Below are 21,701 nucleotides of genomic sequence, written 5' to 3'. Positions count from 1 at the left end.
TCAAATTATTTTTTTCTTCCCCCCGGCTCTTCTATTTTCCTCACACTATTTTTTTTTTTTTGCTAACACTAACTTTTTTTTTCCTTTTTCTTTTTTACACTAACTCCTAACACTCTTTTATATCCTAACCTTATCTATTCCCTTCCTGAGGTGACATTTAGCATGATAGGGTGAAGAGTCGAGTACTATAGTCATATATGTTTAGCATGTACTTCATTAAGTTCATTATCATATTCAGAGTGTTAATTTTTATATTCATTTTATACTTAATGAAGCAAAAGGTTTTACTCAATGGCCCTTGAGATTCTGTTCTGCCACCAAAACATGGCCATCCAGCCAACACAAGACTCCCTCCTTCAGCAGCCTCTCACACCAAGCCTGCAGACTTCCGTCCACAAACTTTGTGTCAGAGATAAACAAGAACAAGCTGCCCAACTCCCCTTTGCCCAAGGCTGGTGGTTATCAGTGAGGCTAAGAAGCCCAACTCCTCTCCACAATGATATGCTTGGCATTCCTCAGGCCAAGTGATCTCTCACCTGGAAAAGCTAGGGCTACAAAATGTTTAGGGCATATTATTGGTATGCTAGTCATCCATGTGTAGTGATGCCCTCTAGATGTGGATTTCCTTTATCCAGAACTGAATACCTATATGCTTCATAATATTTCTAAAATAAGTGTATCACCTACAACTATGTATTTCTAGCTAGCAAGTGCAGAAAATCCCTAGGCTATACAAATAACACACCAAATGCAGCAGTATATATTACCAGTATGTAGAAATTTATATTAGCAGCATATACTCACAAATATCAAACAGTGCATGAATAAAATGTATTTAAATTAAGAGCATTTTTTTTAAGATTTTCTTTGTACCACTTTCCATATAGAGATTGGATATAGTGAATGCAATACTGAGTTCAGTTTTATTTACAAGATGGATTAATTGATAATTGCACTTGCTTAACACAGGAAAGTAAGCATAAACAGAGTTTCAAATCAAATTGCATTTTAGTTGTGTTCTTTCTGGAACTGCAGTTTATTTCTGACCTCCCAAAGGCTTATCCATATGTATTGTTTTATACTTAGGAGCAATAGTGAAACAAATGAATATAAAAATAAGCCTTTGCAGATCTGAAGTCTTGCTGGTATCCTGCTTTCACATTCAACGTGGGGAAAACAAACAAACAAACAACAACAAAAAAAAACAGAGTGAAAAGGCACAATTGTTCTCATAGCTCCAATTCTCTACATTTTTTCATTTAACATTCCCTCAAAAGAACAAAACTCACCTTAATAAACCTATTAATAGGATAGAGAAACTGTTTTTTGAAAAAATATTTAAACAATCATTTATAAGATGTATTTAATCTCTGTTTCTAACATGTCAGAATGCTTTTTCCCTCTGAAAAGAACTGGCATTTCCTTTGCATATGTTGACAAGCTTGGACTTTATTCCTTTGAGTCCTAGATGCTTAGAAGCCCTTATTTATGAGAAATTTTTTCCAGGATGCCCATCACAGCAGCAGGTGCTCATCTGCTAGTCCAGTAAGCAACACTGGAATGATCCTAGAAGTTGTGATCATTTTATTGCTTTACTGCTGGATTACCTTTCAGCTTCTTCTTGCACTTATAATGCTCCTGCTGCAATCCAATGAATCCTGGTGTATGGCAAAGGCAGGAGCAGGTTCTCATCATGATGATGATGCAAACCAATAGTATCTTGAAAAGTCAGTGTCAGAAAGCCCTCTCATGTACTTCCTACGAGACCATTTGTGGACTTACCGAGAATGTTTAACAATGTGTGAGTGCTATTTTGCTTTATAGAGAAAAGTACAGTACATATCAGTGAAACAGATAATCTCCCCAGATTACTGTAGACAGAAGAAATAAAAGGTTCTTCTGTGGAACAAAATATATCACAGTGCCTTTTCAGCTATCAGATGCAGAGGGGCAATAAAAAGTATCTTTTAGGTGCTAGGGGAGAAAAGTTACTTTCACAAGGCACAGTGTTTTTTAATTAGTTGCAGCACTGTTTTAAGAACGTCTTCCTTTGAGGGGCTGGCATCGACCTCTTGGCACGCAGGATTCATCATCCTTCTGTACGACTCTTCAATTCTAAAAACAAAACAGGAGAAATAAAACTACAAATTGCAGGGATTAGTCATGAGTCTCAGAAGAAAGTGTCAGCACTGAAGAGACATGGGAAAAAAAAAGTGAAGCTAAGAATGAAATCTGCTGCAAAGAGCAATAAACCATTAGCAGCTATTACAATGAGAACCCCAAAGTGTAAATTTTCTTTGACAGTGATCAGACCCCTATTGATATTGATATGGCATGACATTAAAGTATTTCTTTCTTTATGGCTTAGCACTGGAAACTGTCCACTATCACAGTACAGTGGGCAGCCTGCTTCTAACCCCTGAGTTAATTTATTTGGAGCCCACTAAGGCGTCTCTGAACTATATGGCATTGCACTGTGTACACGTGCTCACTGACTGATCTCAGCTTTGAGTCACTGGAGAACAGGAGACAGATTACAGGGTTCACACATCATTTAACACTTTACTCTGATTAACTTTGCTAACCAGATGAATACTGGGATGAAATACAGGATGGAAACCTCCTTGCTTAGACTAGAGGCCTTCTCATAATGCAGCACTCTTCCACTTTTAGTCTGAGGATGTGAATGGGGATATGAATATCATTTTCTCTCTTCCCACAAGAATTAATGATGTCAGACATTCAGGCTGTAAGTTGTAAGACAAATCAAGCAAGACTCTGAATGTCCTCACATCCAGGTTGACATAATTAACAAAAAGAAATAACCAAAGGCTTTCTGGAGGGAATAAGCAACAGAATTAAAACGTGAAAGATCCTTAAATGTCAACGTGTTCACTTAGTTCACCCAACCTTATGCAGGTCCTACTGTGTGAACTGAATGTCTGAACAGAGCTTCTGTCAAAATGAAGCCATAGATTTTTATTAAATATATCAACACCAGAAACGTTGAAGCCCTAGAGGCAGGGCTCAGCTTTGAGATTTGTAGATATGGACACCTACATTCAAGTGTTTATATGGAGGTATTTACATGAGCACTAGGTATTCAAGCTCCCACTGTAAACTATGGTGATCTCATCGATACATTTGGTGGTGCCTAGACAGCAATTCAGCTCACTCTGAAGTCGGATACCTAGGGCACCATTCAGATGCCTAAACACATGTATTGAATACTGCTTGAGATGACCTGGCCTATGTCATTTAGCTTCCAGTTGCTGGTCCAGAAAGGTCCACAGGTGGTGTGTCATACCTGTTAGCCTCATGAAGATGCCTCAGAGTATCATATGGCTCTAGATATTTATGCTTAGATCACTGGGCACCTAGCAGGTGCTCAACTGAATCACTCTGATGGTTGCATTGACTGTGTTGGCTATACTGGGACCCGAGACACTTAGCACAACTACAGATATCTACAAAAGTAGATCTAGATTTTGTTCTTTTAGTCTACAGCTGAATTCTAGACTTTTCTGGATTATATTGATTTCTTGTTCCTCAGTTCTAGAACTTTCACATCTCCATCCTTCATGACATGGGTGAGAAAGGCGCTACAATACAAGCAAGTAGCAAGCATTTGACTCCGATCTCCTTTGCAAAATGAAATTATTCACATGTAGCTTTCAAATACTTTCAATCAGAAATGACAAACTTTACCCTCCTTGTCAGCCACGAATCTTTTCAAAAAAAAAAAAAAGTTAAACATATGGGAATCCTTGCCACAGTAATGTAAGCAGAACATTTTGCTGCTGATTCCACAGGAACCAAGGGTGCCTCCATCCTCTTATTCCTTGCTAAAGCATACCTTTGGCGAAACAAGCTGTTAGCTTCCATCTCAGCCTCCTCCTTTGTTTTCTCCAGCCCTCGACACTCAAGTCTCCGGGCTCGCTCCTCAGGGCTGACAGTCAGCAGAAGAACAAGATCAGGTTTAAGCAGATCTTCAGGCCACTGGTACACCCCATCTTGAGCTGGTGGAAGATTTTGGACATCCCCATTTATTTCAGTGGCTATTGTATAAGCAGCTGTGCTGTGCCAGTATCTGTCAAGAAAATACAGAATGGAAAGAGACATTTTAGAAAGCACACTAATTCTTCAGTAATGTAGAAGGAAGGTGGCAATATAACCACAAGTGCAAAAGGGACTAGGTAGGTGAAACTATGAGTTGAAGGCTATTGCAAGGACCAATTCTGTGCCAGGTATTATTTCTTAAAATAGCATTACTACTTAATAATAGTCAGACTTACTGTGAATTAAGATTTAAAAGGTATGGCAGAACTTATGCATTAGGCAAAGTGCTCCAGATACTCCTTCAAAAGAAAGTCTTCTCGTATAATGAGAGAGACCAAAAGGACAGTCACATTATACGTCCAAATCCAGTACTCAGAGTCCCCTTGTTTGTGGTTCCCATCCCACTTTATGCAACAAATTTAGCAGAGAGCACGCAGTCTTCAACCACACGTGAATGAAGACATGTTTTATGAATGGTTATGTATTTCACATGCAATTAACGTTCCCGCCACTACAAGGCACTGTATTATATACACTGTAGTGGTTTTGAAGTGGGCTAAAAATAGCGTTCACAGATACACAAACAAATTCTCTGTCTGTGCATGGGGTAGGGAGGTTATAGTACATCTACTGAAACAAGCCTGGATTTTCAAAGTACATCTAGATATTCCTTATTAAGAGTAATACTGAAAGCTGTGTACACAGTGAACACAAGAAAAGACACAAATAAAACAAAAAAGGGGGAAGTAGACTTCTGGCTTTACATCCACAAAAAGTAAGTCAACTTAAAATTTGGTCACTCTGAACCACTCAGACATGATCAGCAGCCCTCAAAGCCCTGCAGCGGTGCAGGTTGCACGGGCCATGCCTCCATTCCTGACTGAATATACACTTGTCATATAGGCCAAAACCAGTTATGAGAATTGGGGTCCACAATATAAAAAGTTTGTAAAGATACTCAAAAGTGTCCAGAGGAGGACAACAAAGCTGGTAACTGGGCTGGAAGGCATGTCCTGTGAGGAGAGGCTGAGGACACTTGGAGAGTCTGGAGAAGAGGAGGCTAAGAGGTGGCCTCACTGCTCTCCGCAATTACCTGAGGAGGGGAAGCTCAGGGGGAGATGCTGGTGTCTGTTCTCTGGGAACCGATGACAGGATGCATGGAAATGGCACAGAGCTGTGCCAGGGGAGGGTCAGACAAGGTATTAAGAAAAAAATATTTACCATGAGGGTGGTCAAACACTGGAACAGGCTTCCTAGAGAGGTGGTTGATGCCCCACGCCTGTCAGTTTTCACAAGGCATTTGGACTATGCCCTCATTAATATGCTTTAACTTTTGGGTAGCCCTGAAGTGGTCAGGCAGTTGGACTTGATGGTTTTTGGAGGTTCCTTCCAACTGAACTATTGTCTTGTCTTGTCTTGTATTGTATTGTATTCTATGCCATGCCATGCCATGCCATGCCATGCCATGCCATGCCATGCCATGTCATTCCTTCCCATTCCATTCTATTCCATTCTATTCCACTGACATAAATTCCTCACCTGACTTATTATACATATTACTCTTCAGAAGACTTAATATTTATACAATTAATTAAAAAAAAAAAAAAGGTATAAGAGGTCTTCTTAAATATACAAACCTGTCTACAATCACAGGTGCCTGAGTGGATGCTTTTGCTATTTCTGAAGCAAGGATGTAGTTGCCTGCAGCATAAAATGCCCTTCTAATGGGTGTCGGCTCATCATCAAATATCGTCCTCCACTGGCTGATGCAAGCTGGTGGAGACCTTAACAGAATGGCATCCAGGGCATCCGTAACAGCCTGGGTTACAGTGGTTTTGCCTGCATTTCATTTACAGAAGGAAACATTTGTTATATTACACATTAGATACAACTGGCTTTTAAAAACTGAAAAGTGATCTGATTTTTTCACTTGAAGTACATGTTCTGACCCCCAGCCATGAAACCTGAGTATCTCGTGATAAGGTTTTCAGTGGAAAATGATTATGAGGCTGGTTCAAAGATTATGACTCCACTTCCTACTCTGGGTCTTCCTCCCCTCCCTCCTTTAAATAAGTTATGAATGGCAATCTCTCTATATATCCTTTTACAGTATTTTTCTAGGAGATGTTGCCAATACTTTCTTTTTAAAAGGGATTTGCAGTTCTCTTTAACTGAAAATGCAGAAAACAAAGTTATTCAGAGACAACTCATATTTCTCTCGGAGACAAACTGCTGCCACTTTCCCCGACTGCCACTATTTTAGTTCCACCAGTTTAGTTTACTCACTGGTAAAAACATGCTTTATAATCTGCACAAGAAATAAATCTACTTTCCAGTACGCCACACTTTGTGTTCTTTTATTACATATATGAAGAATTCAACCACTGAATGAAAATTAGTGTGGACTGCTAGATACTTCACAAGTAAGAGAAGACAGGTATCTATAACAGCTAAGTACAGATGTCACGAGTTTCCGGGACTTTTTGACATTTTAAGCATTAGGGGGGGTGACAGTCACAGCGGTTGCTCTTTCCACCAACTTCTCACCTACGGCTCTTCCCTCCCGCTGCTCTCCTACCTGTGGCATCCAGCCCTTCAAAAACCACGACGGGGAAATGTCCCTTGCGCTGCTGCTCGGTGCATTTCTCCAGGATGGCGAGCACCTCTCTGGCCTCCGGGATCCGCGCTGCGCACTGCAAGGAGAGACCAAAACCTTGGCACCCATACACCCATACGCAGTGCCGGCTGCTTTAGCAGATCCCTGTGAAAGGCGGGGGTCCCCCACAACCCCGCAGCCCCCCCGGTGGGTGCTCACCTCCTGCAGGCGGTCACAGACAGCAGGGACAGCGGCAGGCAGGGCACGGCGGAGGGGGTCCTGTGGCCCCCGGGCGCAGCTCCGCAGCATTGCCGCTCGCAGCCTGGGAGCAGAGTCAACCTGTTTCAGAGGAGGCAGAGGGAAACGAGAAACGAAAGTTACTGCACCAACCGGGAAGGCACGTGTCATTGGGGAAAAGCAAACACTGAGGCTCAAGGAGGCTGGTCCTACACTGCTCCCTCCCCCCGAGGTTGGAGTCACTGGAGCGCTCCCCGTGGGAAATCGCTCTGTGCAGGCTGGCTGTGGACAGGGTGGAAATGAAAGGAAAATAAATAAATAAATAAATAAATAAATAAGATGGCGACAAATAGTTCTTTGCACATTTTGTGACAGCTGCTGTGAGTGACGCAGTCCAAAATGTGGATTTCACATTTTGCAAATGCGTAACTTGAAAAGCAGGAGAAACTGCAGCTCTACAGAATCCCACTTCTCCCTTTCAATAGCTGGAAGACTGCCACCTATGTGATAACTAACCTTAAGCTTCTCATGCATCTCCTGAAAGAATATAGAAGAGATGCTCACTCTGCAAGAGATTCCTCAGAAACTCAACGTCTTCCTCTGGTCAGCTCGAAGCACGTTGCACAAATATTTGTTTAGCGGCTCTGCAGGGGGAAGGCTGGGCCAGAGGAGGAACTGGGAATACAGCTCCAGAGGCTCTTCAGCTGTAGAAGCAGGTGCCCAAACTGGCTCTTGTCAAGGTGAAACGTGCCCTTTTCACATAAGCAAACTCCTGTGTTGTTCCACGTCACTCAGATACACGGAAGCTGCTGGGCACAGATGCCAAAAGACACAGGGCAATGTAATAAACCAATAGATGGTAATTTTAATAACATAACAATACGCACTACTGAGTCAGATCAGTGCTTGTTCTAGACCAATATTTTGTCTCCAGCACGGGTAGAATGACATGCTGTACATAACCCTGGCTTCTCTGTGGTCTCTTAGTCCTCATGCTCCTCTAGCATCCACAGTCACCAGATGAGGCATGTTAGACAGCAAATCTTCACTTCTTCCTTTTAACACCAATTTATGGACCCTCGCTCTATAAATCTGTCTAAATACATTTGTGACACCACAATGGAGTCCACCTCCACAAAACCCTGTGGTCTCCAGTTTCAGCAGTGTACATCCCGTGGTGAAAAAACAACTTCCTCTGATTTGTTTAAAACTCATATCCTACTTATTTCAGCAAGTGTCCCCTTCTGATGAAATTGCTGGCTTTGGTAAATAACAGTTCAACACTCAGGTCAACAGTTCAAACACCTTCATGATTTTGTAAGGCTCACTCAGATGTCCCCTTCAGCTTTAGCATGTCTGAAGTGAGAGCCCCCTCAGCTGCTCTATCACCTTAATCATTTTGGTTACAAGGATAACTTCTTTAACACCATGAGGTCCTGCTGAGATGTGGAGACCTGAACTGTACCACTGCTCAAGTTATAGCTGATATATGTGCAAAGTTTTCACAGAACAGTGAAGTAAGGCCATCTCTCTTGTTCTCAGTACTTTTCTAGATAGTACTAAGTTTTTGTTGACTTTTTGAGCTGCTGCCTTCCACAGAGCCAATGGTTTCAGAAGGGTAACTGCAGTGACTCTGAGATCTCTTTCTGGAAATCTAAGTGCCACTACTGAGCTCAGCACTATGTAAATATGGTTTTGATTAGTTTTTCTTGCATGCACTGTGTTACGTTTCTCTGCACAGAAGATTATCTGCCCCAGTTTTGTTAATTCAGTTTTATGAGGGCTAGTTGGCTTGCAGCCAAGTTTCAGTTGAAAAGCTGACCTTATTAGTCACTGACCTATCAGTTTTATTATTCCTCTGTTTTCCTGGTTTCCTGATGCCACTGTTGCCTTTCCCTGATGACTAAATGAGAAATGTTTACTATCATTTTCTGTTTTCCCCTCCCACTGCCTTGATCTGCTCCTGTTTACAGGCATTCCTGAACCAAGTAGCTGGAATTTCTTTTCCTACTCATAGCATGCTTATGAGATCACCTATAATAGGTGTGACTTGTGCCCTACTGGCTATGTACTTAAAACATTACTTTGTGAAAGATTCTAGGCATTTCCCACCAAATTATGCAGAAACAGTTCAGGTAAAAATAGAGCAGAGCTGAGTTGCCTTTCATCTGCAAGACAGATCTTTGTATTAAAAAACAGTGTATAAAGTATAAATCTGTTCTGAAATTAACTTATTAAGTATTTTTTGGTTTCTTCAAGAGGACTTTTATCATTTTTGTCTTCTGTATAATAGGAAATGAAATACCTAAGTGCATAGTCCTGTAATGTAAATAAATGATTGAGATACAAGGCAGGAAATAAGGGGTATTTCTTAATTTGAAGGCCCATAAATGCATAAGTACATAAAGTACATGACTAAAATATAGCTGTTTTCATGTAGAATAAAGGGCTTCAGTAAAAGGCCCTTCAGTAAAAGTAAAAGTCTAGGCATAAGATCTTAAGAGCACGGAAGTTAGTATAGTGTTAGGCCAGAGATCCTGCTCTCCTGCCCATGACAATGGCCAGGCCCAGATGTTCAGAGAAGAGTATGGAAAGGACACAGAGGATCCTTCTTCCAGCTTCTTTTGCCACTGTTAGAAGTCATCTGTTCTTGTACTTTCTGAGGTCCAGATCATGTACACACCATGTTGTATTAAGAGCCTGTGGTGGACCTCTTACAAATGTTCCTGATCTGTATCTATAATTATATGGTGTGGTTTGTAACTTGATTGCATGTGGGTTATAACTTCTACTTGGTAATTTCAGTGGGAACCCCTCAGCTTCGTGTGTCCCAGGGAGGGATGAGTCACTCCAAGTACGTGTCCTTGACCAAATCCCATTTATGATTACGGCAGATGTAACGGGGAGATCATTTCTACCTGGGAGTGGAGCAGCAAGCAAAACAGTTACTAAGTGCTAAAACTCCAGATGCCATTGCGTGACTTGCCTGCTTGTCCTTGGATTATTTCTGGTCATGTCATGCCTCATAGGTGACGTGGTAATGGCTCCTCATTACATCAGGTGGAGAAGTCACATATTAAAAATATCATTTATATTACTGCTCCATGTTGGCAATTTGCTTTCCCTAGGAAGATACTGTTTTGCTAGAACTGTGAACTAGCCACACTGGAGAAAGCAATTGCTGTGTTTGATTAAATAAAATAAAAATAAAAATAAATAATAATTTAAAAAAAAGATAAATAATAGATTATTATTTTAAATTTTTGCTTTTGCTTTTCTAGCAAGTAGGGACTACTGCTGCATTATTCATGTTTATCCAGATGGATCCTTCTATGCCAGTTGTGTGTCTATCTACCATCCAGTTTACCACTAATACCAATATTCGATCATTTCTGCAAAATTATATGTATGTTGAAAACATTTTTTTGATGTAAATTAAATGAACTGAAACATATTAAGTACTAGGATGCCAACCTCCCATGCCCCACAGGGGGCATGTCCAGGTTTGGGTTTAGTTTGCAGTAACAATTAGACATGGGCTTTACAGGTAGTGCAGAGAGTGTAATCTGAAAGCATACTCAGCTGAGGCAAAAATAGAGAGAGCTTTTATAATTGCCATTGACTAAGACATAGAGAAAATTATGAAGAACAGGAAGTCTTAAGTATGTTTGAGTGTTAAGCTCTCCATACTTTTTGTTCCTTGAAACAGAGATCCTCTCCTTCAAAAAACCACACAGTTCAAAGACGGTCATGTGTTGGTGTACTGATTCATTGAGCAACACTCTTCTGACATACTCTTGGAGTCATTTTGTATCAGGTGTAAGTCTTGTGTTGAGCTAAATTGGTAATCAGCAAGGATTTTAACAGATTTTGGAAATGAAATATCTTGAAGTTTGTAAGTTTATTTGCCTATCCAGCTGAGGCAGTAGGCAACAAGCCCAGGAGAAAGGCTGCAGTAGGTCTAAGTCACTCTGCCAGCTTCATGGTTATCCAGTCAATATTCTGTGCAGAAGACCAAGTCAATATTCAAATGTGCAGAAGACCAAGGAAGTTTCTGAGACAAGTGATAATTTGTCACCTGCAATGAGATCTCTATGCAAAGCTAAACACAGAGATTGTGAACTTGGTGGCATACATGTACAGATACACACACACACGTATACACACAGATATGACACACAGAGTATTTCCTGAGAGTTTCCTGAGTATTTCCACAACTGGAAGTCTTGTGATTATCTTCAAGATCTTACACCTACCACAAGTACTCTCAGTAAAAGATTTTCAACTCAAAGGAGAGAGAAAATTATACTCCCTATAGCTGCGTTGGCTCAACATGACATGAACAAAAGTTAGAAATGAGCTAAGAGAGGAATTTGAATTGGGGACAGAGAAGATACGAAATGGGTGAAAGTTCCTAACATGAAGCAGAAGGGATATATGAGTGATAGGGGAGCAGAGGGTACCAGAAAAGTCTGCTTTCATCCTTAAGCTTGTGCCTTACACAAACCTGAAGGAACTTGAAGGGCACATTCCTCCTGTAGGTAACTCATTGAACTAGTCTCTACTGATAAACTCTGAGACAATTTTGGAAAGTCTCAGGAGCTGAGATATTTTCCATCATGCTGCAACCATCCATTTGCGAGGTGGCATTATTAAGGCTAGATACAGCAAGAAGCCTCCCTCACTGGCATGAATTGTTTCCAGCAAGGATCAGCTGATAGAGAAACTGAATACTGGCTGAATGGGAAAACCTGAATCCATATTATGGTCTGGACATTAATGGGATGGTAGATCAGCTCTAGGAAAGCAAAGGAAAGGTGATGGAAAATTATGGATGGTGTGTAAGAGTACTCATAAACATACAGGAAACATTTTTATTCATAAGTAAGTATTGTTTCCCATTAGAAATAGCAAACAAGATTAACCTAGTTCTTCAACCCCTTTCTCAAGAGGGGAAAAAAAAAAAAAAAGTCAACATAAGTACAAGACTGTCCCACTACGTTAGTCGTTCTGGCCGGTAAATGGGTAGGGGATTGAAGCTCTAATTTTTTGCTAGACCCATCATGCAGCTGGTAAGTGCTGGGATTCAAGTGTGAATCAAGTGGGATTCAAGTGTACCTTGGCAGAACTGGTGACACTAAACTGGCCACGCAAAAACGAGGACAGCCTGACTGAGGGAGGCACAGCACGTGTGGTGTAGGTGCTGTGCTGTAGGATGCTGTTACATACAGGTGCTGTGATGTAGGTTGCTCCTCTCTTGGTAATTAGCTGTTGTGCCACCAAGGACTCAAAGAAGATAGGAATTGGCTGCTTGGCCCTGCTCTCTCCTGATCCTATCAATTTGGGGCACTTATTTGCCCCTACACTGTGCTACCCCGGGCAGCTGCCACGTTTTCTGCTATTAAAGCTAACCCTATATTCAACTTGGTGCAGTAGCTTTGCTGGAGGTGTTTTAGGCAGTATAGGAGACCAAGAATTAAGACACATTCCGGTATTTTCTTTTCACGACTCTACAGACGTCATTGGGCTCCCAAACCTTGACTGCTCTGCACTGCAAACCTCTTTAAGCCTCCCAGAGCTCATGGCCCTGGGCTGAGAAGGATGTGACACAGTTCAGCGAGCACAGCTTTCACCCTGCTTCCCAAGCCTCACATCCTGACCCACTGGAAGAGCACAGTGCCACTGAGACCACTCACATCAGGGGGTCCTTGGGCGCTGGAAGTGCCCCAACCTCCAACGGGGGGGCAGCTGCCACAGAAGGTGTTTCTGGTGAAGCGGCTCTGGGTGGAGGGTGCGTGGGCTGGAAGAAGCAAAGCAGGAGAGCAGAAGTGGCTCGGCGCCAAGTTTCCGTTCAGCGGGAAAGGAAAGCGAAACCCAGCGCTTCCCCGCGACATGGCACGGCACAGCGCAGCGGGGCGGGACAGGATGGGGCTTTTAAGAGAGGAGCTCCGGGCTCCTCTCTGCAGCGTGCGAGCCGAGCCGAACCGGGTCGAACCGAGCCTGATCGAGCCGAGCTGAGCCGTGCTGAACCTACCCCAGCCGAGCCGAGCCGAGCCGAGCCGAGCCGAGCCGAGCCGAGCCGAGCCATGCATCTGGGCGTGCTGCTCCGCCTACCGCTGGCGCTGTCGCGGGCAGTGCTGGCGGCGCTGCGAGGACGGCTGGGCGCCCTGTGCTGGAGCCTGGCGCCTCTGTCCCTGTCTCTGTCCCTGCCCTTGTCCTTGTCCCTGCCCGGCTGGCGACGGGGACCGGTCCCCAGCCCCGCCGCCCCTCCGCCCCCCCGCCGGCAGCGGGAGCAGCGGGACGAGGCGGCCCCGACGCCCACCAGCGTCAACTACCACTTCACCCGGCAGTGCAACTACAAGTGCGGCTTCTGCTTCCACACCGCCAAGACCTCCTTCGTGCTGCCCCTGGAGGAGGCCAAGCGGGGGCTGGAGATGCTCAAGGAGGCGGGTGAGCCCGGGGAGACACCTGGGACAGCTGGGGAGGGATATGTGCAGTCGCCGTAATCAGGACCAAGTGGTGTCCAAGAAGTTATCCCTGTAACTGTCATGCTCGGGGTCCCTCTTAATATCGGGCACCGTATTGGAGGGGAGCGCTCAATAGGCAGTCAGGCTCACAGCAACTTTCTTTGGTCCTTTTCTAGGAATGGAGAAAATCAATTTCTCGGGAGGAGAACCGTTTCTTCAGGACAGAGGCGAATTTGTAGGCCAGCTTGTCCAGTTCTGCAAAGAGGAGCTGAAGCTGCCAAGTGTCAGCATCGTTAGCAACGGCAGCCTGATTAGAGAGCGGTGGTTCAAGAAGTACGGTAAGAGAAAATCACTGCACAGGAGTGCTGGTGTGTTTTGGGAGCCTTGTTGGGGTAGCCTTATGGAAAGATGGGAGTCTTGCTGTCCGTGCAAGCGGGAGATGGTTTGTTTGGAATTCATTGACAGTACCTGCAAACCAAGAGTAACTACCCGTGAAATATTGTTAATTACATGATCTGAACAGATTCAGTCTGTTATATTGCCTCTCTGGTATAATAGTGTAATAAAATAATAGCTCAGGACATCGCCATAGGGCTGGAAAGGAGAGGGCATGCATTTTGAAGATGCCGCTGCTGTGGCTTTTGTGGTTCATGTGATGACTCCACAGAACTGTACTTGGGTGGCACTTGGTGACAGATCACAAGGAAGTGAAAATGGGCAGACTACTGACAACTTTCAACTAAAGAACTGACTACTAATTAATTTTTAAAACTTGTTTTCAGGTAAATATTTGGACATTCTGGCAATTTCATGTGATAGTTTTAATGAGGAGGTCAACGTTTTAATCGGCCGTGGTCAAGGAAAGAAGAACCATGTGGAAAATCTGCATAAACTGAGACAGTGGTGCCGCGAGTATGCTGTTGCTTTCAAAATAAATTCTGTGATCAACAGATTTAATGTTGAGGAAGATATGAATGAGCAGATCACGGCACTCAACCCTGTGCGCTGGAAGGTAAGAAAGTAGCGTGTAGTGTAGGTTTCATGTTCAGTGAAAGATAAGGATGAATGAATTTCTGGAGTTCTCTGCACCTCTAATAACCTCAGGCAGATCTCCAGCTCCAGCTTGGGGTGGTGTTAGTGGACTTCTCAGTATTACATGGTGTTGCGATGGGTTGTCACTCTTTCTGAACTTACATGGGGCCCAATATATCAAGAATATTTTCTGTTGTGACATTTATACTTAGTTTCCTGGGGTTTCAGAGCATGTTGATGGAAAAGGCACCTTTTTTTCTCCAAAGTCTCATCTGTATGATTTGTCATGTAGAAGGAAGTCATTCAGTAGACAAACTGTTTCGTTTCTGGAGAGTCTTCTCTATATTTTCTGCAGTTATCTGATGATAGCTGAATTTACAGTCCCTAATCAAGTTAAAGTCATAAAGGATACAGATTGACTTGACAGTCTGCAAGGCACATAGTACTTATGACACTTATAATATAGCCATACTAATTTAGGTTCAATCAGAAGTTTGTTTGGGCTTTGATTATCAGTGCCCTTATTAAGAACAAAGCAGTTAAGATTTCTGTGGAAATCTGGTTAGGAGCCATGACTGTGTAATTACATTTAGAACTATGTAATGGTCATTTGCTAAAAATAAATCTGCACTGTATCCTTTGCATAGGATTCACTTAATCACAGTTTCTATCAGTGTGGCTGCAGTTACAGAAAAATGAAAGACATTGCTACTGAGACGACTGATGGTATTTGTAATGATGGCAGTCTGTTATTCTCAAGACAAGTAAAGTCCTAAAATCTTACCAAGGTACCCTTTGTCTTCAGGTGTTCCAGTGCCTGCTCATTGAAGGGGAGAACAGTGGTGATGATGCCCTGAGAGAAGCAGAGAAATTTGTTATCAGTGATGAAGAGTTTGAGCAATTCCTGGATCGCCACAAAGATATCTCCTGTTTGGTGCCAGAATCTAATCAGAAGGTAAAATTGAGACAGTCCTTTCATAACTTTATTTTGTGGTTAGCTAGAAAGATGATGAAGACCTAGAAGCTCTCATGGAAATTAACACTTTTCCTATTTGTATTGGGTTAGAAGAGGTACAGTACAATGTAGCACCTGGTTTTGTTACAGTGGAAGCCAAGATTTTTTATTTCCTGTAAGATTTTTTATTGAGCATGATGTTACTAATAGAAGAGTAAAAACTCACTGATCCCAGTCCTGTGGAAGCCAATGAAAATTCTGTCACAGTGTCTTGTGGCCCTCTGAGTTAGGTGGATATAGAAAGTATCAGCACAAAAACAGTAGAAACTTTATTTTCCACAATCGAATTGTGAACTCTAAACAATAGTTAAAACCTCTGGAATTGGATAGGTCTTCCCCACCAGGGCACGTGAGTCTGATAAGGTTGAATGTCAATTTAAACACACTTTGTACCATGTGCACAATTTCCTAGTAGAGTTTCATCATGATGTTATGCAGTGTCATTGACCCACATGAAGTAAAGAGATCATCCCATTCAATGCTATATTGAGTACTGAGGAACGAGAACTGGTATTTTTGCCTGACATATCTTACTAGTAACTCTTCCCTAAAGCTGTATTTTTAACATTGTCTATCTGAACTCCTTTGAATTGCATTTTCAGGCAATTTCCTTATTCACAAGGAAACTCCTTGTGCTGCTGCATTGCTCAGCATTCAGCTTGCTGAGCTGCCATTTAGGTTAAATTAGCTTCAGTAAAAGACTTCAATGCCTAAGAGTGGAGCCCAGGACCTTTTTTAGATGTCTACAGACCCTATACAAGGCAGGAGGAAAGTTAAAAATTCACTGTTCCAAAGGTTTATGAACTGAATAAATAGTAAGTTTAGCCAACTTAAGGAATGCCTTGAGTCTACCATCTCTTTCCTTTTCCTCTCCAAAGATTAAGACTCTTCATACACAGCTTACTTCCTCATGTATAGAGAGCTCTCAAGTGAACAGTTTGGGTTGTCTTACTACGTAACACCCTTGTGGCTTTCCTTTCAGAGGAAAGACATCTCTGCTGACCTTAGCCTCAGTGAATAACTCGAGCAGTAAGAAGGTGTCTGAACTGTAAGACTTCAGGCTATCATGGGATACTTCTCCAGTCTTCCTGGTGAAGTTGTGCCACTCAGCTGCAAAAAGTTCCGGATTAGCTGATTAGTCATAGAAGGGAAAAGTAACAGAGAACTGGGGAAGGAGAACATGTTCAGATGAGAACCTAGAACTTTCTGCTTTTTAAAATTTATTTTCCATTTAAGAAGTCCTACAAAGAAAAAGTAGACATCCTTCAATAAGTTTGGCTCTCTTTTAATGTAGTAGAAGATTCCTTGCTTCTCATTTCCATCAATCCTGTGTAGAAGATGGACACCAAATTGATCAAACAGATTTCTTGCTTTGCACAGCAGCAAATGCCACTAACTCAGAGAATACTTTTTTCTTGGGGAGGTAGGGGGAGCAAGTAGGAGATGACCAGTTAGCTGAGCAAATATGTCTGATTTCTGCTCTTGGTCTATTTCCTGGTGCAAACCTGAGAGCTTTTTGATCTGGGAGATTACCACTAATACACCTTTGTGTGCTGGGTTGATAAATAAACACCCTCGCTAAAATAGTCATGTCATTTGTTTGGCAAATAACTTAATCATTCCAGTATGCAAAATAATGTAATTACTGCTGACGTTGAAGTTAATAGCAACCTTGAACATTATTTAGAACAGCTTTATCTAGTTGGGCACCCACATTGAATTTGATGTTTAAGACATCATATTCAAGCAATTGCTGTTTTGTTCCTGTATTGAGACATGATAGTAATCCTGTCACTTATTCTTGTAAATTTGATCCAGGCTCACTGAAATCGGTGGGAAGACACAACCTGGTTCAAAGAAGATTTGTATCAGGCTTTAAAAGAGTAGTTGTTTGTCTTGTCCTTGACTTCCTCAAGAGTGGAATTTTCATTTGTATATTAATCTGTTCTTATTTTGATCTATTACAGATGAGGGATTCATACCTCATTTTGGACGAATACGTAAGTCTTTGTTTGATACTTGGTATTTGCATGCTGATACATGCCCATGGTTAACTACAGTTATAACCAACTTAATTTCCTCTGCATTCCATAAAATAATGTTTACCATGTAGTACAAAGAATACATGTCATTTCTTCCCACAGACATATTGAGAACTGAATATAAGTCTGACCTAAGGAGGAGTTGCCATCAGGTTGCATGCATAATCTTGTGAATCTTAAAGTATAGATGTGTCATTGCTGCTTTTCTGTAATTTAAAAATATAGAATTTGTCCTGAAAGTTAAATTTCAAAGAGTCTACTTATTTTACACGTAACTGAAGAACAAGCATTTAATCTTCAGGGTTTTTGGTGTGGCTTTGTTTCTGCTAAGGTGTGTCAGTGTGTCTAACTATGAGCCTCTGAGCCACCTAAGGAGTGTTAATACATTCACATTGGCTTTTGAGGGATTGCAGTGCAAGTTGTTTAATTCTGTAGAAAAATTAAATTCGTACAAATTAACTTTCTAACGTCTTACCTATTGATTTTCCAGATGCGTTTTTTAAACTGCAGAAATGGACGGAAAGAGCCTTCCAACTCTATCCTGGATGTTGGTGTAGAAGCAGCTATAAAATTCAGTGGATTTGATGAAAAGATGTTCCTAAAACGAGGAGGAAAGTATGTGTGGAGTAAAGCAGACATGAAATTGGACTGGTAACTCAATATACTGAATTGTGACAAGTCCATTCCGTAATGAAAATGTGTGTGTACATGTGTATATGTGTATATGTATATATGTATATAATGTTATTAAGTACAATATGGTATACTATACAGACTGATGTTCAGTGCAATCCTATATTTGAAAGTGTTAAATGTTTTTAGGATGTAGATTATGTTCTTATCTGTTGTTGGGTTGAACATTATCAACTACTTACAGTGTTTTCATATAAATAGATCTCTGAAATCTACTTACTGTTCCGTTGTATGAAGGACTTAAGGGCAAACTGTTAAGATACTGACACACAGGAAACAGTGTTAAGATAATAGATAAGGTGTGCTGGCAGGAAAACAAACCAAAATTAAAACATAAAAAAATAAAAAATAAAAATCTGCGATTCATTATAAACAGCTGTAATGACTGGTAAGTGGAAACCCCTATCTGGAAATGTTTTCTGCATAGGTCGTTATGGACAGGTTGTTGCAGTTCCTCAGTAGCTCACAAGAGGGCCAACTGGCAGACCGTTGGAAGCAGCCCTCGTCTTTTTCAGAAGCAATAGAAGGTCAGAATCTAGTTATAATTTTCTATAATAAACAATATATTTAAAAGGAAATCAAGATTAAAAAAATGACAGTTTTCATGCTTAAAGACTGAACTGTAAAAACATCTGTTGTTTTTCTCCCTCTCCTCCGTATACACATATGTTTTTTGCAAAAATGTTGGGAGATGTAATTTTCTCTGAAAACATTTTTTTTAGTCACGAGAGATTATTACATTTTTCCTAAAACATGAAAGTGAATTTTACTCGATAATGAGAAACTTGTTATTTCACATTGGCAATGACCTTACTTCTAACAAATATTTACAGGGGAAAGAATGTTTGCATTTTATTCATAACTTCCTCCATTTTCCTTTTATCTGCAAATATTGATTTATTATTGTTTATCAGCCTCATACATACAGTTCTGTTGAAGACCTCCTCTGAAATGAATGAATAATATGTAACATACTTCAGATGTATCTTCTCTTGAATACTGGCACTATTACTCTCATGCTTTTTATTTTGCTAAGGCATGGTGTTGCAAACAACTTATATCATGTACCTTTCTTTTAAAGGTTACTTGCTTTTCACTTTTGGCTTGATTGCCAACACGCAGATGTTAAGTGAACCTAATTGGGCTTTGTGATAGCTGTCTGTGATTTGAAGTGATGGCAGCACCAACATAAAATAGAAAATAGTTTAAAAAACCTACACAGGCAATAATTAAATATGCTGCCTGATTTCTTGGTCTTCTGACAATTTTGTAGCTTTATAATTACAGTTTTTCAAATGTAACTTGTCCCACCCCTCTAGATCTCTGTATGAAGGGCACAGGGATGAACATTGCACAAAAGAGAAGTGAGCTGGCACTACTCATTCTTACTGTCTGCTGAACTTGATACCTAGATTCATGTGTTTAAATATTTGCAGTTCAGCACGCATTTAATGTACAGTGTAGAGAAAATTACACCTTCTTTCCTTTTCCTGATTGTATTGGTATTTTTAAAGGGTTTTTCAAGAGAAATGTTTTGCATTCACCTACTACACCTTCAAAGTTGAAAGGGAAAACACTTAAAATAAGAGCTGCTACTTCTGAGTAGAAAATGGTGCAATCTCTGAAAACACAGTGAAAATGTTTCAGTTTATAATTCCTTCAGTTTCTATTTTTACTGTCCTGACTGTAAATATACTGTCTCAATGGTGCTCTTTTGTCTTTTTTGCATTTCACAGAATAATCACAACACTTCCAATACGTTTCAGTATTTTTTTTCTTGTATTAATACTAAGTGACATTTTAAATGTGGCCCACACACATTAACCCCACAGTCTTTTGGCAGCTGTTTCGCTGACCTCAGTTGGAGTTTTGCCTGAGTAGCAACTACAGGCAGCGCAAATTTGTGTAACTGTGGTGGTTGACTTCGTCTGTGTTCCCATTGCTCAAACGTTAAGTCTAGCATCTTCCTCAGCACTGACGCTGCATGGTAGAAAAGAAGTATTTTCCTTTGCTGCTGGCTCAGTCCCAGCCTGAGGAAAGATTTAGTGCATCAATGTAGCACTAAATCTACCAGCTTGCTGCTTCTGCAGAAAATGCCAGCCGTATCGCAGCACACAGATGCGAGGCGCACAAACTCCCATTCAGAGCCAGAAATCCTGCCATTCTTCCCCGTGCATTTTTCTCTGTAAATGGCTATTGTGCTGCAAGAGATCCTCTGTGCCTGAGGAGGAAGCTGCAAGATAAACAGAAGGTAGCTGAAAACATGAAAATGCCTTAAATAGTTTAAATGTTAAGACACTGAAGATGGCTTTTATCATAAGGCTCCCATTTCTTATTTCTTAAAATTTTAAGGATTTTACATTGCATCTTGCTAGCATATGTAATTAAGGAAATGTTTCTGCTCTGTATGATACTCTTTTCCAAAGAAAATGCCAGTTGTGTACATTGCAAATGAAGAATTCGACTAAAACAATTTGACAACACGTTGAAGTTAATAAATAGCTATTGGTATTTTAATATGCAAAATTTGTTTCTGTGTGAAAATAATAATAAAAAAGTTGGCTGCATCTCGATTAACCTGTATATATATACATATTTTAATCTGTAAACATAGTTCATTTTGGACTAAAAAATGGATTTGAGGCTTTTATTTTGTACTTGGGCCTAACTTTCAGCATGGGACTAGAGGAATAATACTGAATTCAGTAGGGGTACTCCCAGACTGAAAGATTACATGTGCATTGTGACCCTGAAGAGTCAGGATTTAAATTTAAGTCCTGTAAACACAGATATGCTTGATTGTATTTTCATGTGTAATCCCGTAACACTGCAGCTGAGCACTTGCTAAAAATGCTGGATCAGGCAGTAACTTACATTGCCGTTTACTAGCATTATGCAGCTATTCATATTTTAAAAATTTGTAGAGATGAAAGTTTGGGAGAATGAATTGATTCAGTAAAGAAGTGATTGTATGTATGAATATACCTTGAGTAATGAATAAAACTGTCATTTAAGATGCATTTTACAGTGCCCTCTTTTTCAATGTGAAAGAAGCTTAATGTATTTGAATGCTGAGATGAAGTTTTGAATGATACTGCCACATAACTTGTGCTAAGGATTTCGTATGAATATGTTGCACATTGCAATAAATGTTTCTGTTTTCTTAAGTTTGTCTATAATTTCTTTCTTAAAAAAAAAAAAAAAAAGCAGAGCCACAATAGCTGAATGTATGACTGCATTCACAAGAGAGCTGTAATTCAGGATGAAGCCTCTATTTAGCACCGGGGTCTGCTTGTGCGGCGCCAATGGCAGCATCTAGGCCGCAGTGGAGAACAATGGTGGTGATTCTCCTCGTGATGAAAAGCATTCGTTATATGCCTGAGTGGACTGTGCCGTGCTGGGGGAAGAGAAAATACATTGTGCTGTTCAGATGACAGCCATTACGAAAGTCACAACCGTCCATAAATATCCCGGGAGAAACAGATTGTCTTCTCTCATGGTAAATGAGAGAGAAACCTTGTCACGTTGGAGGAGGAGTAAAGACGAGAGGCTTCTCGGGC

At 41.0% G+C, this 21,701-nt stretch overlaps 2 protein-coding genes across 3 annotated transcripts; one reads left to right on the top strand and one right to left on the bottom strand.

Annotated features, from left to right (window-relative positions):
- Positions 1 to 761: 761 nt before the first annotated feature.
- Positions 762 to 13,033, bottom strand: CMPK2 (cytidine/uridine monophosphate kinase 2). 2 transcript variants are annotated; one of them, XM_035543145.2, is made up of 7 exons: positions 12,927 to 13,033; positions 7,409 to 7,698; positions 6,875 to 6,994; positions 6,638 to 6,752; positions 5,697 to 5,898; positions 3,857 to 4,090; positions 762 to 2,115 (listed from the first exon to the last, which is right to left on the bottom strand). In XM_035543145.2, the coding sequence occupies exons 2-7, from the start codon at positions 7,424 to 7,426 to the stop codon at positions 1,995 to 1,997; spliced, it is 810 nt and encodes a 269-aa protein (XP_035399038.1). In that variant the 5' UTR covers positions 7,427 to 7,698; positions 12,927 to 13,033; the 3' UTR covers positions 762 to 1,994. The 2 variants fall into 2 exon arrangements, with proteins under 2 accessions (XP_035399038.1, XP_035399039.1); XM_035543146.2 differs by having other exon boundaries at positions 7,457 to 7,698.
- RSAD2 (radical S-adenosyl methionine domain containing 2) lies at positions 12,762 to 21,161 on the top strand. The gene is made up of 6 exons (XM_035543136.1): positions 12,762 to 13,342; positions 13,536 to 13,697; positions 14,142 to 14,371; positions 15,197 to 15,346; positions 17,374 to 17,406; positions 17,939 to 21,161. The coding sequence occupies exons 1-6, from the start codon at positions 12,979 to 12,981 to the stop codon at positions 18,101 to 18,103; spliced, it is 1,104 nt and encodes a 367-aa protein (XP_035399029.1). The 5' UTR covers positions 12,762 to 12,978; the 3' UTR covers positions 18,104 to 21,161.
- The last annotated feature ends 540 nt before the right edge of the window (positions 21,162 to 21,701 follow it).

Source organism: Cygnus atratus, chromosome 3 (assembly GCF_013377495.2).
Source record: "Cygnus atratus isolate AKBS03 ecotype Queensland, Australia chromosome 3, CAtr_DNAZoo_HiC_assembly, whole genome shotgun sequence".
NCBI classification, from domain to species: domain Eukaryota; kingdom Metazoa; phylum Chordata; class Aves; order Anseriformes; family Anatidae; genus Cygnus; species Cygnus atratus.
The sequence above is the reverse complement of the archived record's forward strand: the minus strand, read 5'-3'. Positions and strand labels throughout refer to the sequence as shown.

Excerpts from the sequence above, each read along its gene's own strand:
- CMPK2 (XM_035543145.2), bottom strand. Across the intron at positions 5,899-6,637 it reads TGAAGGGCTGGATGCCACAG|GCAAAACCACTGTAACCCAG; the intron begins GTAGGAGAGCAG and ends AATGAAATGCAG. Across the intron at positions 2,116-3,856 it reads AACAGCTTGTTTCGCCAAAG|AATTGAAGAGTCGTACAGAA; the intron begins GTATGCTTTAGC and ends TTTTGTTTTTAG.
- RSAD2 (XM_035543136.1), top strand. The coding sequence starts at position 12,979 with ATGCATCTGGGCGTGCTGCTCCGCCTACCGCTGGCGCTGTCGCGGGCA. Across the intron at positions 15,347-17,373 it reads TGCCAGAATCTAATCAGAAG|ATGAGGGATTCATACCTCAT; the intron begins GTAAAATTGAGA and ends GATCTATTACAG. Across the intron at positions 17,407-17,938 it reads ACCTCATTTTGGACGAATAC|ATGCGTTTTTTAAACTGCAG; the intron begins GTAAGTCTTTGT and ends TTGATTTTCCAG.